The 15,601-nt window shown below is 34.1% G+C and overlaps 2 protein-coding genes across 3 annotated transcripts in view; one reads left to right on the top strand and one right to left on the bottom strand.

Annotated features, from left to right (window-relative positions):
* Positions 1 to 2,976, top strand: part of LOC306851657 (neurobeachin-like) — a gene marked incomplete at its 5' end in the record, with an annotated part of 296,026 nt that extends 293,050 nt beyond the window's left edge. For both annotated transcript variants that reach the window (XM_079388064.1, XM_079388063.1), the window contains 2 exons: positions 1,055 to 1,206; positions 1,302 to 2,976. In XM_079388064.1, coding sequence (XP_079244190.1) covers positions 1,055 to 1,206; positions 1,302 to 1,392 — 243 coding nt within the window. In that variant the 3' untranslated portion in view covers positions 1,393 to 2,976. The remainder of the gene's footprint in view (positions 1 to 1,054; positions 1,207 to 1,301) is intronic.
* Positions 2,977 to 5,997: 3,021 nt separating this feature from the next.
* LOC306851329 (serine/threonine-protein kinase DCLK1-like) overlaps positions 5,998 to 15,601 on the bottom strand; it is a gene marked incomplete at both ends in the record, with an annotated part of 35,795 nt that continues 26,191 nt past the window's right edge. Inside the window, 11 exons of the mRNA XM_079387487.1 lie at positions 5,998 to 6,183; positions 10,271 to 10,384; positions 10,481 to 10,561; positions 10,648 to 10,744; positions 11,000 to 11,077; positions 11,283 to 11,416; positions 12,448 to 12,594; positions 12,904 to 13,023; positions 13,100 to 13,269; positions 13,357 to 13,408; positions 15,273 to 15,367. Coding sequence (XP_079243613.1) covers positions 5,998 to 6,183; positions 10,271 to 10,384; positions 10,481 to 10,561; positions 10,648 to 10,744; positions 11,000 to 11,077; positions 11,283 to 11,416; positions 12,448 to 12,594; positions 12,904 to 13,023; positions 13,100 to 13,269; positions 13,357 to 13,408; positions 15,273 to 15,367 — 1,274 coding nt within the window. The remainder of the gene's footprint in view (positions 6,184 to 10,270; positions 10,385 to 10,480; positions 10,562 to 10,647; positions 10,745 to 10,999; positions 11,078 to 11,282; positions 11,417 to 12,447; positions 12,595 to 12,903; positions 13,024 to 13,099; positions 13,270 to 13,356; positions 13,409 to 15,272; positions 15,368 to 15,601) is intronic.

Below are 15,601 nucleotides of genomic sequence, written 5' to 3'. Positions count from 1 at the left end.
GTAAAAAGATTCATTCTTAAAGTGAATTCTATGAAATTTTTCACTTTTCACCATTATAAATTTGTACACATAAATTTAAATTCATAATGTATTGGGGTAAAATAAATTAGTAGTCTTGTAGTTTGATATAGATATTATTATTATTATTATTATTTTATATATGAATATATCTCTGTAATTTTTTATTAATTATTTATGTTTGTGTTTTATTTATTATTTTTAAATAATAATAGCATAGTATTTAAATAATTTGGAAGCCTATAAATTTTGTTATATATATATATATATATATAATGTAAAAAAATTATAGTTATTAAAATAATGTGAAATTATAATTATATTTAAGACATTAAATAAGTAATAACAATAGTAATACTTCATAAATAATATATATATATATATATATATATATATATATATATATATATACATACAGTACCTCTATTTTATTTTATTACATTATTTTATAATAATAATTGCATAGTTTTAAAATAATTTGGAAGCATATATAAATTTTGTAATGTAATGTAAAACATTATATTTTGTAATATAATGTAACATTATAATTATACTTAATGCATTAAATAAGTAATAGCAATAGTTATATTTCATTAATATTTTTTTTACTATAATTATCATTATATTTAGCATTTTTAAAGCATTGGTGTTCGTAAGATTTTGTACTTTTATTTAATTATTTTTTTAATCTCTTATGCTTGCAGAGGCTGCATTAATTTGGTAAAAAAAAAAATACAGTAAAAACAAGTATTGTGAAATATTATTTCTGCTTATTATCAATGTTGAAAACAAATACACTGCTTAATGTTTTTTGGAAATTTTTATACTTTTTCAGTATGTTTGCTGAATAGAAAGTTCAAAAGGGCATTATTCATTGGTTTAACGTGTCCTTGATGAATATCTGTATTACTTTCATTCTTTCTTTCAAAAAAAAAATGAAAAAAAACTTTTGAATGGTAGAGTAGGTTGCTAGTTACTAAAGTTGAGAAAACAGTACTCTGAGCTATATTTCTTGAGCTGTATTTCCTTTTGTCAGGCCATCCTCCTGAGCAGTGATGGGCAGAATCTAGTGACTGGAGGAGATAACGGGGTGGTGGAGGTCTGGCAGGCCTGTGACTTCAAACAGCTGTACGTCTACCCCGGCTGTGACGCCGGCATCCGAGCCACGGACCTGTCACATGATCAGAGGTCAAACTCAAGTTTACACTTTCACCACGCAGAGACAAACTGTACAAACAAATCCTAAATTGGTTTAAACCTGACTCCGTTTTCCATGTTTCCAGGACTCTGATCACAGGCATGGCGTCTGGCAGCATCGTGGCTTTCAACGTTGATTTCAACCGCTGGCACTTTGAGCATCAGAACAGGTACTGAGAGCGATCAGCCAATGACGGCCAGCTGCCATCTCGGGCGTAACGTGCCATTACAGGAGGTGATGTAGCAACTGAAGATATGGATCAAGAAATGACACAATATGACACAATGCTAGTTGGAGTGCAGTAACCTACCCTGAGATCCAGCTGCTTGAGTCTCAGTAATGCACAGGAACAGATGACAGCAGAGAGAGCACAGATGGAGGCCAGTTTTTCATCACAAATTATTTTATCTAATTGTCATCTGAGCCAACAATAGTCTTGTCAAAAACAGCGTTTTTACTCGTAGTCCCATCATTTTAACTGTAACCATGACACTTTGCATAGAGAACCAATAACAATATTTTTATGAGGTTTATTTTCTACTGGCTTGCAGCATATTTCACTTTCTCTAGGGATTTTTCTGCAGGCCCTTGGGAAAGAAAAGCTACCTGAGCAATAAATAAGTCAAGGTCCTCCCTCTGACGCTGAGCTCATGTATGTAAATGCTATACAATTTCTTTTAAACTTGTCTGTGAGGCTGCTTTCTGAACTATTCTGCAATTGAATTCTGTTTGTCCTGTGTTTCTGCATTTGACATCATCAAATGCTGTTTGATATGATTGCAAAGAAAAAAAAGAAGCTTTTTGTTTAATGTGACGTCCTGTAATGTTCGTTCAGACATTCTCCTCGTGAGGATGAATGGTTTGTCTGTTGTGGATGTATTTCATTTCAGATGTATCTGGACTTTTTGATGTATGCAGACATCTTTTTGGTCGAGCTCTAAATGAGGGTCGAAGCTGATGCTGCATCTGGGCAAATATCATTGTAATTCTTGTGCAGTTTTATCATTTAAAGTTATACATGGTTTTACACGTGGAAAGACAACGGTGAGGTTTTTAGACTGGTATTTGCACCTATAACTGGTTTTTATTTTGAATGTTTTCATATTTGCATTCACCAAGCTTTGTACATCTCAAAAAAAAAATGTTTTTTTTGGTTTTCACATGATATTAGTATGAAGGGTGTGCATTAAATTTTTGTTATATTCCTTTACTGTCTTAAATTGTTCTACTGGCACCTTTCAGAATTGCACTTGAAATCAGAAAATAACATTGTAAAATCACTGCTGTAAGCAATACATTATGTACGATGTATGTGCATCTTTGATTATCTTACATAACGTAAATCAAATCTATAACTCAAGAGTTTATGAATCAAAAAGGCTAAACTATTTTTAATTGTGTTAGTGCAAATGTGAAATATTCTGATGTAAGAAGCATTTTTGTGCCAATCCACATTCAGTTAATATGGTGCCATACGTAACTTTTTATTTACAAGAATAGATTTAGATTTGATATACTGAGCAATGGTTATTTTTAAAACCTTAAAAATGAGTTAATGTCATATTTCTGTTAAAATGCCTCAGATTTCAAATGATTTATTTGATGAGAATCTTTTCCATTGGAAGTGAAGGTGCCTGCTAATTCAGCAGATTTGTTTAAGTTGGTTACTTTTTAGTTCAAACTGTTCGGTATGTCCTAGTGAATCATTGTGATGAGAGTATTTGCCTACTTTTTATTTATAATAAAAAATTATGAAATGTACTGCACTGAGTAGCTTCTGTTCCCTTGCATTACTGTGTAGTGTACTCCGGATCGATGCGGTTAAAATTTCGTGACTCGTTCTTTGGACAGTCACGGAATTCAGTGACAGTCGTTTGGTGACAAAAACGCGTGAATTGAGGGAAGAATATAACTTTTTTACGCTACACTTTATAGTCCACTCAGTACAAACATTAGTTCGCCTTCCATAATTCCAGGTCGCGTGCTGCGATCGTCCAATCAATGACAGACACCGAAAATATGCAAATTATAACCTAACCGTTTAGGAATGTACAGTCTGAAACGTTTTAACCCCGGGTAAAACATGAGCGGTGCCAAACGTGGTTTAGAATTTTCACGGGTTAACTATTTCAAGTGTGAATAGCCCTATTGTGGCTGAAGGAAACGTGCATAACAATGAAAATCTCCTGTCTATATCGTTCTCAGTAAATTGACACAGGTTTCTACTTGAGGAATCCTTTATTAACAGGTTTGGCTTGTTGCTGAATGCACCACTGTTCAATGCTACTTGCAAGCAAAGACTCTTCCTCCAGGAAGAAAGTCAAGCCTAAATGACATTTGATGGAAAGACAATAGACATGCGGATATACATCTATACAAATATACAATGTGTAATCAATGCTTGTGCACTGAATTTTGCATATGAGCTAGAATATGTCCTATATTATAATGAATTGATCTACATCCTAATGAAAAATAGGTTGATCGTGGATTGGATTCTAGTCTAATTTTGACAACAAACACAGCAGATACATTTTTAATTAAAACGCAAAAACATGCTATACTTTAAAGAACTACTCTTTTAGCCTATGTGCTTTTCACCCCTTCATAGTGTCACCTGAAGCTTTTACATGCTGGAGGCTTCAATAAGCTGTATGACAATGTTAAATATTGAGAAGCACAAACATAACCAAGACTGGTCTTCACTGACACTAGTTGCTTGTAGATGGGGTCAACATGTTTTGATGGTATAGTAAATGAATATTAAAAGCCCTCACACTCAGATCACATGCAAGACAAACACACTCTGCCTTTTACAGTAAATGTGCAAACTTCACAAAACACCACATAAAGGAATGACTGTATAGATAGATAAGAAATCTGAAGCCCAGACATGGCCAAGTAATACATTCAATAGCTAACTTTTTGTGTATAATGCAGGTAAATACTATGTTGGGTCCCACTTTACATTAGGCATCTTTAACTTTATCCACCTTTAACTTTAAGTGATTCTAGCAGAAAAATAATTGTTTGGTACAATGTACAATTGTGTTCATGATGTATAACACTTTTGCTGCTATTGACATGAGAGAAGGGTTACACTGTAAAACAAATAGTTTCAACAAAAGTTTTTGATCCGCTGATTTAAATTTTTTAGTTTAGAGAACTAAAATTTTCCAGTTGTCCCTTAAATCAACATTGAGTAACTTAAAATTTCAAGTTGACTAAAAATGTTAAGTCAGCGGGGTAACAAATTATTTTAAGTTGAAACAACATTTTTTTTTACAGTGTAGGGACAACAGTTTAATTATAAAGTGAATGTAATTACAATAAATAAATAAATAAATGCAGGTATTTTTTAAATATAAGCAAAACACACACTGTGTTAAACATAGGCTGGTATTACAGACACTTAATATAAAGTGGATCCTTATGTTGGAATTTCTGTGGATCTGAACAATTACGAATAAACTATTTTTAAAAAAAAAGGTACTTAAAGTAATATGAACTACAATCTTAAGGTAAAAAGTGAACATTTGTCTACAATTTTTCTTGTTTTGAGCCCATAAATTATTACTATGGAATCCCATTTCCTTGACTGAATAAAAATAAATAACAACAACAGAAGGTAATTGCAACCTTTTATCTCACAATTAAAAATTTTTTTAGATTAAAAAAAAAATATATATATACTTTTTTTTCCTCAGAATTGCAAGATAAACTCAGAATTGTGAGGAAAAAAAGAATTGTGCAATTGACCATCGTGTGACAAAAACAACATACATTCAAATAAAAATGTACTTATTTAGACATTACACTGCTTAATGCGAAAAAATCGGACTAAAATATTACATTCCATTTAGAAAGACAAATATGCACAATTTTAGTCCCAATGTATAGGTGACTCTTTAAAATCAGTAGTGGATATTTAGTGCGTCTTTGTTTTCTGTTATGCTACTTTTTACAATAATCGTACATTCGGTTCTCTTGTTAACATAAAATTAACGTTCTGAGAAGGAATTCAAAATCTGGGAAGTTGCTGTATGATCTATTTATCTTCATGACAAGTGGTACTGACAGAACTGGACTTACAGAGAAGAGATTATAGCAGCAGCAAACATGTTAAATCAAGCATCCACCACTTGGAATTCAAACAAGCTTTTCAACAGCCACATACATCAAAAAGAGCTTCAACTATTCAGGCATTTTACACAGTTTAGAAAGAACATTCTAATGTCTAACCAACAAACAGAAAACATGTTTCTCAAAGAAAATGATGAAATATGTAAATATAAGTTATCGGTTTGAAATAAATGTACAAACCTAAAATATTTAAAATATAGAAAGTTTATACAAAAGGTAAAAACACACGTAAAAGATTTTAATAATAAAAAAAATGCTCAGACATAGCAGGTTTATTGTGTGTGATAACTTGAAACAGAGTGGGAGGTTTGGCTGCCTTACTTTCTATGCAACACTAGAGGGTACAAAAGAGAGGCGGTTTACTGCTAAGGTGGTCTACAAACAAAACCTCATATAGCACCAAATGTAGTTATGATGAAGAGAAAACTCTGAAACAATGGCAAGGTGAAAAACTGCTAAGAGTGTGAGATTATTTTTACACCCCTCATAAAACCAGCCCATCCAGTCCTAGTTAATCACATCTGCTCCACATAACAAACGTTCCTATTCAAAAATTGTTATCATTCGCTTTTCACAAGTCAGTTTACCTTTATTTCTAGATCATTTTCCATTGGTTCCTGCCAAGACTAGGTTTGGGCTTAAAACGGTGATGTGGGAGAGCGGACCGTCTCGGCCGAGCAGGGGGAAATGTCCTCTGACTCTGAGGTGAACTCGGTGGCGGCGCTGGAGGGGAAGGTGCTCTGGGTGCTGTGGGGAGCAGCCGCTTTCACATCCTGGTGGCGTCTTCGTCTGAAAACCTGCCTCTCCTTATCAAGAGGGGTGGTCTGGGGAACACGAGAGCATGGGACAGTGAATGACTGCTCAGGACTCAACGGGCGGGCAGAGAGATTGCATGGGTGCAGGCTAACAGATTTTCATTTGAATGTGGATTACAATTAAACAGTGACTTTCCAAGACAACTAAATCAAAACTTGTGTTTTTGAATTAAGACTGAACTGTGGTTAAAGTATCAAGTTATAGTGAACTATTTAGAAGCAGTGCACCAAGCATAGTGAACTCCTTACATCTCAAATCTGATTTATAAAAAATTATTTCCAGTGTTTTTAATTATGTTAAAATATATATATATATATATACACAAAGTATATACATATTTGGGATATTATATACATAGTTTGGAATGTATAATGTTTTTTAATGATTATCTAAAAAGTTTTTTATGCTCAACAAGGCTACAATTATTTAATCCCAAGTGCAGTAAAAACAACATTTTGAAAATATTAAAATTTAAAATGAACTGTTTCTATCTGAATTCAGTTTTGCCTCACAAGAATACATTACAGTTTGAAATATAAATGGAATTACATTTTATTTCTGTGATGCAAAACCAAATTTTCTCCAGTCTTCTGTCACATGATCCTTTTGAAATGATTGAAGAATTATTTCTTATTCATTGCTGAAAACTGTTATTTGAAATATATTTTTTAAGTCTTCACTGTCTCTTTTGATCATTTTAATGCATCCTTGTTCCTTGCTGAATAGACTATTTCTTTCAAAAATTACTCCAAATCCCCAAATATTATTTAGAATGTAATATTATGTTTGAAATATTGTTATATTATGTTCCTTTTTTTTTTTTTTGTAAATTGTCCATAAAATCTTTATTTTGTAAACTGTCGGATTCAATTTAATGCAATAATTACAAAAAAAAAAACTTATGAACAATTTACACAAAAATAAATCTTAACCATTCTATGTTTTTATTTTTGCACACAATGAAAGATTCAAGACCTAACTAATCAATCATGATTTCAGTTTTCATTATCAATTTCAGCACTTAGTTTCTAAAGCTCTCCCACCAGCACATACATGTGCACACCAAACACTTTGACTGCACTTCAACCGCACATTCAAGCCAGTGTGTAACTCATAACCAGCAGTGTCATGCATGCTGGGAAGTAAGTGTACACTTCAAGTGTCCAAGCTTCTCAGAAGGCAAAGATAAACACCACTAAACAACACAGAGCAAAGAAAGAGAAAAGTGAAGCACTGACAAACAGAATTAAGCAAAGCAGCACTTGAAAGCAATAAGTATGAACTTAAAAGCATTAATGGCAAAAAGCATGGCATCACCCCACTGTATAGCACGAGGCACAGAGTGTGAAAGGAAAGGGACTATGGAGACTGCCAGCACGCTGCCATGGAAACACTGCCGCTCTGTGGGCATACCTTATCCAATACATCTCTGGGTGCGGGTAGCAGTCCAAAGACCCTGAACGCTTGATGGTAAACCCCTCGTCCGGCTGAGCAGAGAGAAATGAGTGCAACTCAACAGATCAGATGTTTACTTTCACCGTGTAAAACAGCACAAGCTTTGAGCCACAAGGTGCTGTTCAATAATGGCGTTATATTTAGAGGCAGTTCTACAAAACAAGAACAGTAATGTGCTCATAATGTTTCAGCATTTCTGCATACTGTATAGAGACACTCAGTTTGGGAAATAAAAACAACTATGTATGAAGCTAATGAAACAGTAAACATGCAAAGCAATATGCAAATAAAGCAAAATATATTTATGGGGTCAGTAAGACATATTCGTTAAAAATAGTATGTTTTCCGCAAAATATATTCAGCAGCACAACTGTTTTCAACATTGATAATAAGTAATGTTTTGAGCAAATCAGCATATTAGAATGATTATTGAAAATATCATTTGACACTGAAGACTGAAATTACGGATGCCGAAAATTCAGCTTTGCATTACAGGAACAAATTGCATTCTAAAATATATTAAAATAGAATAAAGTTACTTAAATTGTAATAATATTTCACAATATTACTATTTACTGTATTTTTGATCAAATAAACGCAGCCTTGGTGAGCATAAGAGACCTCTTTCAAAAACATTTGAAAAAAAATCTTACTGACAATTTTGAAAGTTAGTACAACCGAATTCTGGAAATGTTGGGAGGTTTTTTTTTTTTTTTTTTAATTAAATGAAAACTAAAAGACTTTTAAATCACATGAGCCAATATTTTATTTACAATACAACATAGATAACATAAATGTTTAAACTGATTTATTTTACAATTTATGCACAAAATGAGCTCATTTCTAATTTGATGCCTGCTACAGCTCTCAAAATAGTTGGGTCGGGGACATGTTTACCATGGTGTAGCATCAACATTGAAGACGTCTGGGCATCGAGGTTATGAGTTTCTGGAGTTTTGTTGCTGGAATTTGGTCCCAGTCTTGTCTGATATAGGTTTCCAGCTGCTAAAGACTTTGTGGTCGTCTTTGACATATTTTTCGTTTAATGATGCACCAAATGCTCTTTATCTGTGAAAGATCTGGACTGCAGGCAGGCCAATTCAGCACCCGGACTTTTCTACTATGAAGCCATGCTGTTGTAATAGCTGCAGTATGTGGTTTTGCATTGTCCTGCTGAAACACATGTCATCCGGAGGGGAGCATATGTTGCTCTAAAACCTTTATATACCTCTCAGCATTCATAGTGCCTTCCAAAACATGCAAGCTGCCCATACCGTATGCACTTATCCACCCCCATACCATCAGAGATGCTGGCCTCTCCCCATCTTCTGAGAGACTCTCCCTCTCTAAGACATCCCTTTTATGTTACAGACCTGGTATCAATTAACTTAATTAGTTGCTAGATGTTCTCCCAGCTGAATCTTTTCAAAATTTCTTGCTTTTTCAGTCCTTTGTTGCCCCCGTGCCAACTTTTTTGAGACCTGTAGCAGGCATCAAATTTGAAATGAGCTCGTTTACTGGATAAAAGTATACAATTTCTCTGTTTAAACATGAGTTATGTTATCTATGTTCTATTGTGAATAAAATATTGGCTCATGTGATTTGAAAGTCTTCAAATAGTTTTCATTTTATTCAAATTTAAAAAAACGTCCCAACATTTCTGGAATTTGGGTTACATACATACATATAATTAACAAGCAAGAACTAAACAAAAACTGAAAAAAATATCAAAACAAAGTGGGAATGTCTTGAAAGGCAATATTTTGTTTAAATTTTGTTTACATGTGGATGTAAAAGTAGTATGTGTTATGTTATGTAATTACCCTACATGAAGAGAGCAAGTATGAAAATATAAAATTAGTGTCTAATTTGATTCAGTCCTTGACAACAGTGCTGACAGTCATTATATAAGCAGAGCACAGAGATGTCACAGCCAGAAGAAAGCAGTAGGATGGAGTCTGCCAGGAGAGAAGAGGAATGAGAGAAGAAGAGCTGATGGATGAGTCAGCGAAGAGCTATGAGATAAGAGCACATCCTCCAGAATATTTTAACACCTATAACTATATTTAAGTAGATTTTATTTTAGCAAATTCAACTGCAGTGTACTGCAGACCTTCTTAAGGGTTTGTTCCAAAAGACTTGAGGACTATTCAACCTCAAATCAATGTGAATTGAATGTCAATTTTTCATATCCAAACTAACATAACACTCTTTTAACAAGAGAAAAACACAATGCAGTCATGAATGCCAGGTGCAATCCATTGTGAAATAGTATTAGATATGATATCACTCTTTTGAAATAAAGCAGTATTTCGACTAATATTTGATTTAAGAATTTCGGTAATATTGTCAACAAAATGTTTACACTTTATTTTAAGGTGTCTTTGTTACATTTAAGTACTGAGTAATATTAATTAACTACAAGTACTTACTATATGGTTAGGTTAGGATTAGGTTTTGTCTTAGGGTTATTTGCATATAATTATGCATAATTAATTGTTATTAGAATAGTAAGCACATGTAACGTGCAACAAGGACACCTTAAAATTAAGTGTTACCAATATATATATATATATATATATATATATATATATATACCAATATATATTTAAACCTAAGAGCTAAATAGGCGACTCTTACTGCTATGACAGTGACTCCTGCTGTGGTGTTGTTGGGTTTGGGGCTCATGTTGAAATGTTTCTTAATCTTGCCGGCCACAGACAGCTGGTGCAGATTCTCACACATCCTGTCATCCTGAGAAAGAGTAGAAACAGTACCTCCACATATCAGTTTCCCACTAACAGTCTGAGAATAGCACACACACTTTAAAACAGACAGATAAAGTCTTACATTGACCCAGGGATGGTCTAACACCTGTAGAGCTGTGTATCTCTGGTCGACCTCCACCTGTAGCATGCAGGTAATAAGTGCCTGTAGAGAAAGGAAGTAAAAAAAGAAAGAGAATGAGGTTTATTTTTTCTTTCCAGAACTCTGAAACTTTGTTTTGGTATACCAACCTTTGCAGAGTCAGATACATTGTCCCAGTATGGAAGAGGGAAATCCAGCTGTCCCATCAGAATCTGGTCAAAAAGAGCATCCTGGTCATCTGTGCTCCTAAAAGAACAGGTATGCAAAAACAAATTTGAATATTCATGAATATTTATTGTGCAGGCACAACTTTATATCTATATTCATATATAAATCAATATCCTCTGCAGATGTGCAGGTAAAAACTGAATTACAGAACACGGCCACTAGAGGGAGTGACAAATCAAATTTAACTGCATTTAATCTGTATATATTATAATATGAACTATGAAGTTGTATAAATTGAACAAAATAAACGTTACATGCTTTTGTTGTACTTACCCACGGAAAGGCGGGAAGCCGCAGAGCAATATGTATGTTATAACCCCGGCCGCCCAGATATCAACTTTCAATCCATACCTTAAACACGAAGCGAAAAACTTTTAAGTTATATTCCAGACAAGGGGCCGTATTCACAAATTTTTATCTTACCACCTCATAAATTTCTGCATTAGAGGTAACTTTCAACTTATTTGTGAATACAGCCTCAGATCTTTAAAAAGCCTGGGTTTTCATGCTCTGTTACAATAACATTGCCATGCTAATGAATACATGATTTATTTACCCCGTCTCTGCAACGATCTCTGGCGCTACATAGGTTGGGGTGCCACATATAGTGTAAAGTGGTCCGTCCACAACTGCTGCCAAGCCAAAATCCCCCAGTTTAAGGGATTTGCTTCCATCCTGGTGCTCAAAGACCTTGAACACATATAAATACACATCAATCTGCATCCAAGTGTTTGATATTTAGTTTGAAGAAACAGATCTTTTTCTTTTTTTGTAAATAAATTTATAATTAAAATTAAGTATTAAATATAATTTAAAACTAAATAATGTGTGTGTGTGTGTGTGTTTACACTATGCACACACATTTATTTTATTTTTAAATTATATTTAATACTTAATTTTAATTATAATTTCTTTAATTTATTAAATATAATTTAAAACTAAACTAAATAATGTGGGTGTGTGTATATATATAATTAAATATTTTAGCAGTTTTTGAAAGGGAAGCTCAAATAAAATTCCAGACTGTTTGTGTCTGGTTTTCAGCTTTATCTCAGTTCTGCAAAAAAAAAAATAAAAAAAAAAAAATAAAATCATCTTTGCAGATTCAATTTATGGCATGCATTAATCTGCCACAACTTTACATAACTCACGGGATATTATTATGTGCACCAGGCACAAAAACCTTTGTCTGAGCTGTTTTGTTCTTGCTGTTATTAAAGAAACACTACTTTGAACACAGTGTTGTATCTGAAGTTATAAGCTGGGTAAACTAGGCCCAGTATTGAGTTAAGTTACTTTGTTCTAAAGCTTGTGTAAGAAGCGTTATTTAAGATACTGTATCTGCACTCTAGAAAGACATATTGCATTTGCCTCTCTCAGATGTGAGTGTCATTCCAAAGATGCATTTGTGATTTACTGTATAGTGATATTCAGGCCCTTTCGCACCGCAGGAACCTTTTCATAGTACCCGAACTAATTGTGGAACTACCCACTTTTTGGCGTGTTCGCACCGCGGGAAAAACACAGCTCCGATCACAGCGTCCTCCATCCTCCTGTTGTTAACGTCGTTGTTCTTTGTTTTCGTTGTTGAACGCCTTTAAATAGTACTGGGAAATAGTTCATGCAAAATCGTCCCAGTACTTTAGTACTGTACTTTTAGTTCTGGAACTAAAGCGGTGCGAAAGGGGCTAATATTCTCTCTGTAATATTCAAACACCCACCAGAAGATTCTCAGGTTTAATGTCACGGTGAACAATGTTAAGGCTGTGCAGATATTTGATAGCGCTGGCCAGGTTATACAGCATCCCGCTGGCGTCCCGCTCTGTGTATTTGTTGGAGGAGGTGATGGCATCAAAGAGGTCACCACCCTGTTCATGCACACACAATTTCACCGCGCATTCAGGGACAATATTTGAGCAGTCAAATTTAATGCAACACAAAAAACATTACTTAAAAGTAGTCAGTTTCTTATTATGTTTCTACATCCATTACTCCAGTCTTCAGTGGCGAAGTGTCAAATTTATGCGAAATAGAAATATTTTGGAACATTACACAAACAAAATTGTCTTTCCTGTCACTTTTTTTGATCAATTTAATGCATCCCTGCTGAATAAAATAATTAATTAAAATTGAATAAAATTTAAAGAACGTATTGAGCTGAATGTTAGATGTTTCACCTTGACCAGCTCCATGACCAGGTAGAGTTCACTGTATGTGTCCATTTCTTCAATCAGCAGAACAATATTAGGATGCTTCACTTTCCGAAGAATGGACACCTCATTCTGGATCATGTGTTCCTGTGAGCCACAAATGTAACACAGATGATCTTCCATCATTACTTTTGACTAGGATTGTTTTTACAAATCATCTTACCTTCCCTCTGCATTTACTCTTGTTAATGATCTTCAGAGCGTACTCTCGGCCTGTGGATCTCTCCACACACTCTCGAACCACAGCAAAGTTCCCATCGCCAATCATTCGTCCCACCTTGTACCTCTCGGCTATGGAAGCAGGAACCTCAGGACAATCCTCCATCAGCTCAGCTAGAAGAAAAGTTCTGGGATGTAACATTCAGATGAAGATGATAAGACAATGAAACACTTTTGTCATAGTCTCACAGGGTTCCTCACCTTCACTGCCCGGCCCATCGCCCTCGTCCATGGAGCCACTGTGCTGAGAGCCCTGTCAGGGAAATTGAAGGGCCATTTTACAACTTACTTTGTGTTAGTGAGAAGACTACCTCATTTTGTCATTTTGTCTTTTTAAATATTGTTAAACACGTTATTATATACATCATAAATGTTGTTGAACGATCTAGCACATTATATGGTATTGGAAAGAATAACCTACAGTATAAAGGGCAAACAAAAGGACTACCATAAAATTTGGGATCTGTTTATGCAGTTTCTGGAAAATAACCAAATATTGGCACAGGCAATAAATACCTCTCACTCTACTGACTGATATGTGTATATATGTTGCGCCTTTGTATTTGCAAATATGTGGATTTGCCTAACTTAGCTTAGTATAATAACTTCTTTACCTGTATAATTTAATTTTTGAATGCTTTGGAGGGTGGGGAATTAATATATATATATAAAAATGTATTTTCTATGAATATTTATATCTATCTATATATATATATATTTTTGCAATATATATATATTTTTGCAATAAAAATATGTCTAAAAAAAAAAAACATAAATGTTGATATTCTGTATTAAATAGACCCATATCTTAAAGGGACAGTACATCCAAAAATGAAAATTCTGTCAATTTCAAACTCTTGTCGTTCCAAACATGTATACATTTCTTTCTTCTGAGGACCATGAAATGAGAATCTGAAGAATATTGGTAACTAAACAGTTTTGGTTCCCGTTGATTTTTATTGTATTTTCTGTCCATACAATGTAAGTAAAAAAAAATAAAAAATAAAAAGTTTTTCATTTCTAACATCCTTCAAAATGTCTTCTTTTGTGTTTCACAGAAGAAAGAAAGTCATGCAGGTTTGAGGTTGGGTAAATGATGACAGAATTTCATTTTCGGATGGACTATCCCTTGAAACTGAGCAGAGGTATTGCAGAGGGCAATAAAGGTCAGTTTCTATGGAAACAGCTTGGGTGTGCTAAGAATATTCACGTCTGGAGCGGGGCAGGCGAGGTGAAATTCAGTGATGTCAGAATGAATACATTTTCAGTCAGACTATATTAGCTGCACCGAATATTAATTCAAAAGGCTGTTCAGTTGAAAAAATGTTGCATATTTGTCTTCAGGCACTACTGTACATCTACATCTCAGAGAATTATTTGTATTTATAACTATATTTAAAGCTATGGCATGTGCTTAGATAGACACTATAGTTCGAAAGTTTGGGGTTGGTAACATTTGGTAATCATTGATCAAATACAGCAAAACAATACTAACGTGACATATTATTACAATTAAAAATAACTATTTTCTATGTGAACACACCAAAAATGTAATTTACAATATTTCTGTGATGGCAAAGCTAAATTTTTAGCAGCCATTACTCCAGTAATTAAAAAGTGATATAGTGAGCCCACTATTGTGAGAATCAACTAGCTTGTTTAGAATATGCAGCTAAATGGAATTTTAATAGAATGTGTAATTATACTTGTTTGTGCTACAGAACACAAGCAAATAAATCTAATTTAATACCATAATTTAGCAAAGCAGAAAACCAGGGTAATGTTGACAAATCATATGATTTATGTCAGGAAATGAAGCAGGCATACAGCCAGGTCAAGAAGCTTGTCTGTTGTTGCTAGGATGCATTTTGGGTGAATGTGGCATTATTTAAAACGGAGGTGTTTAACAGCAATTCAGTGTGATTCAGCACTATGTTGGCAAATTAAAGCACCTGAAATACAGTTAGGGTCAATAAGAAAGATAAAAGCATTTGATGTTTTTTTGATGCAGTGAAAGACACTGTAAATGTAGATAAGTTGATTCCACTTTAAAGGCGTTTTAGTGCATTACGGCATATCCAGATGTTGTGAAAGGTCTTTGGAGTGACAGGTCTCACCCTTCGTCTCCTCAGACTGGCTGGACTGGTGGGAGATGGACTGGGAGATTTGCCTGACCGTGGGGTTGACAGCTGACTACCTGCTGTCCCGTTAGCTGAAATACAGAAAAACAGAATTCATATTCATTTAATGTTGGAATATGAATCAAGGCAAGTTGGTAAATCTCATACCTTTGATCAAGAATGACATAGCCTATTTCACCCCAAAAATCAATTTGCAGGAAGAAAATTAAAGTTATTTTTAGGATCACTGCTTGGTTGGATTTGCTTAACTGTCACGAAAACAAGTTCAAATTCTAAGAATTTAAAACAGGAAAAAAAAAAATTAT

This window comes from Barbus barbus (genome assembly GCF_936440315.1).
Source record: "Barbus barbus genome assembly, chromosome: 31".
NCBI lineage: Eukaryota > Metazoa > Chordata > Actinopteri > Cypriniformes > Cyprinidae > Barbus > Barbus barbus.
This window is presented reverse-complemented; position numbering and strand designations above follow the sequence as displayed.